Raw genomic sequence first — 2,413 nt, forward strand, 5'->3', positions numbered from 1 at the left:
TCATTCCCCTGCCCAGGCCAGACCTGACAGCATACAGGCCTGTCATCACTGCCCATAGCCTGTCCCCTAACCCTCTGCAAGGGAAGCAGCRYATGRATCATGGAGGGTRTCTAGCCATCTGTACCTTCTTCACCAGCATGCACCCATGCCACGCACACTCCTCCCCTCAAGCCCTGGCAGCACACTGCTGGTCACAGGCCCATCAGCCCTGGTGCTGCAATCCCAGTGCTACCTCACCAGATTTCTTTCTCTTGCAGAGCAAAGACAGCGAGATCAAGAAAGCCGGTTCAGATGGTGAGGTGCTGCGTCCTGCCCCCCGCTTCCCTCCGCCCTGACCCTCACTGAGGGTGGCACAACTGGGCATCCTTAGGACCCCTTGGGCTCCTGGATGCATGTTTCACAGCAAGGCCAGCCCCCACATCCCATGGCACACAGCTAGCAGGAACTGGGCCAAGCATCACCAGTTTCACTCAGGGCTGCTTTACCCTGTGSTTTAATCACCTCACTGGGTGCTAATGGCATGGGGGTGACCCACTCAGCACACTGTTGCTGACCAWTGACCTGTGCTTGCAGGGGACATTGTGGACAGCTCGGCAGACTCACCACCACCCTCCCTGAAGGCGYGCACACACTCCATGTCCACAGGTAGGTCAGCTGTGGGCACAGGTGGACGTGCACAAGTTGCCAGGGGCAGAGGATTGGCCGGTGGGGGGAGTTAAGTCTTTCCRCTGTTAGCATCCAGCAGCGCTCTATGGGGCCAGCACATTCGAGTCAACATGTACCACTGCTCCAGCTAGTAAGCACAGACACCCTGCTCAGGGTACTGATCTGGCCGTAGCAGAAGGAAATCCAGCCATTCTCCCTTTGTTGCATACACGGACAGAGACATCAGCCCAAGCTGCTGTCCTGCTGCTGGCCCTGGAGACCAAAGCCCACCTATGTCCTGTGTCCCTTGGATAGGTGCAGGCTGACAGCCAGCACTTTAGAGCTGCCCGGCCCTCCTCAGAGCCAGACTCTGGRGGAAAACCCTACATGTGGGATATCCATGGCTCTGCCCTGCCTTTCCCACAGACACATCCTTACGGAGCAGCCCGGCCAACATGATGGAGGCCAGCATAGGTTCTGCTGCTCCCAGGCCAGCCTGGAAAGTTCTGGGGAAGCAGCTGAACACAGAGCTGAAAGGGAAGAGCTCAGACCTGCCCCGGCGCTCCCTCCCCATCCCCGAACAGAGCAGGCAGCTGGAGCCAGCAGGCCGAGAGGGATGGAGCAGCAGCCTGCCACGGCTTGGGAGGAGTACACCAACAGCGCTGCTGCAGAGGGTCAGCCACTATGGGGAGTCGGACACCAGCACCACTCCACCGAGCCTGCCAGCACCTCCTGATGCTGAAGGTATGGGCGTACAAGCCACAGAAAGGACCGTAAAGAGGGGCTAGCCCATTCACAGCAGAGGCAGCCAGTGCTGTGGGAATTTGGGGATGGAGGCCAGCTGAAAATTGAGCCCTGAGCCATCCTCCTCTAGGGAGGAAATGGATACAAAACCTAAAAACGCTGGTTCCCTTCCCTGCCTGGCCCTGATGTGCCCCATAGGCTCTCCCAGGACACCCTGACAGGGCTGCTGGGGAGGCRTCGCAGGACATGCCTGCGGCAGGGACCATCTCCCTGGCCAGCAGTTCCCCCTGGCTTTTCCAGACAATCACCTGGCTCCGGRSYCKGTTGTGCCAAGCGGGACCAACCGCAGAGCTGTCTCCATCCACGAGGACCAGCTCAGGGAATCAGAGAGCCTGATGGAGCTGGAGGGTAAGTCAAGGCCAGAGCAGGAGCCCCAGGTGCTGGGGAACAGAAGCACCCAGCCCTGAAGGCCACAGGCTGTGCAGCTGGGTTTGTCTCAGGGCAGAGGAGGTGCTCATCACTCCCGTTCAATAAAGCACTCAGCAGYTGAGGATGACTCAGCCAGACAGGCACAGCCCATGACAAAGACCTAGCAAAAGCCCTACTGCCCTGGCTCATCCACAGGACAGACAGGAAGACAACAGGAGGGAGGGGATGGCTTCACCCTGGCAGCACAAACACTTGCCCTCTGGTGCAGCCCCAAGGGGCTGAGGTTACTTTGGGATGCCCGTGATACAACAGCAATGCATATGGGAACATGGCCTCCAGCGCCTTCCCTGAACAGATCAACAGAGCAGGGCAAAAGCCCCAAAAGTCCATCCATCCCCTTTTCCCTTTTGCAGTGCTTCCTACAATACACTGGCGGAGCCACATTCATTGCGGCCACATCCAGAAAACTGCTCTCATGACACTAGTGCTCTCAGCTCCCGGCTTCACCTTCAAGCTCAAGCCAGGCTGCTCCAACCACATAGCCACCTTACGTAATGCCGCGTTTTGTTTCCTCCAGATGTAATGATCCCCCTTC

At 58.4% G+C, this 2,413-nt stretch overlaps 1 protein-coding gene across 1 annotated transcript in view; it reads left to right on the top strand.

Annotated features, from left to right (window-relative positions):
* Positions 1-2,401, top strand: part of LOC146586095 (capping protein, Arp2/3 and myosin-I linker protein 2-like) — a gene marked incomplete at its 5' end in the record, with an annotated part of 29,410 nt that extends 27,009 nt beyond the window's left edge. The window contains 5 exons of the mRNA XM_085321848.1: positions 17-294; positions 574-645; positions 1,072-1,389; positions 1,690-1,797; positions 2,232-2,401. Coding sequence (XP_085177974.1) covers positions 17-294; positions 574-645; positions 1,072-1,389; positions 1,690-1,797; positions 2,232-2,401 — 946 coding nt within the window. The remainder of the gene's footprint in view (positions 1-16; positions 295-573; positions 646-1,071; positions 1,390-1,689; positions 1,798-2,231) is intronic.
* Positions 2,402-2,413: the final 12 nt, after the last annotated feature.

This window comes from Rhea americana, unplaced genomic scaffold, assembly GCF_003343005.1.
Source record: "Rhea americana isolate MKP2758 unplaced genomic scaffold, rheAme1 scaffold_718, whole genome shotgun sequence".
Lineage (NCBI taxonomy): Eukaryota > Metazoa > Chordata > Aves > Rheiformes > Rheidae > Rhea > Rhea americana.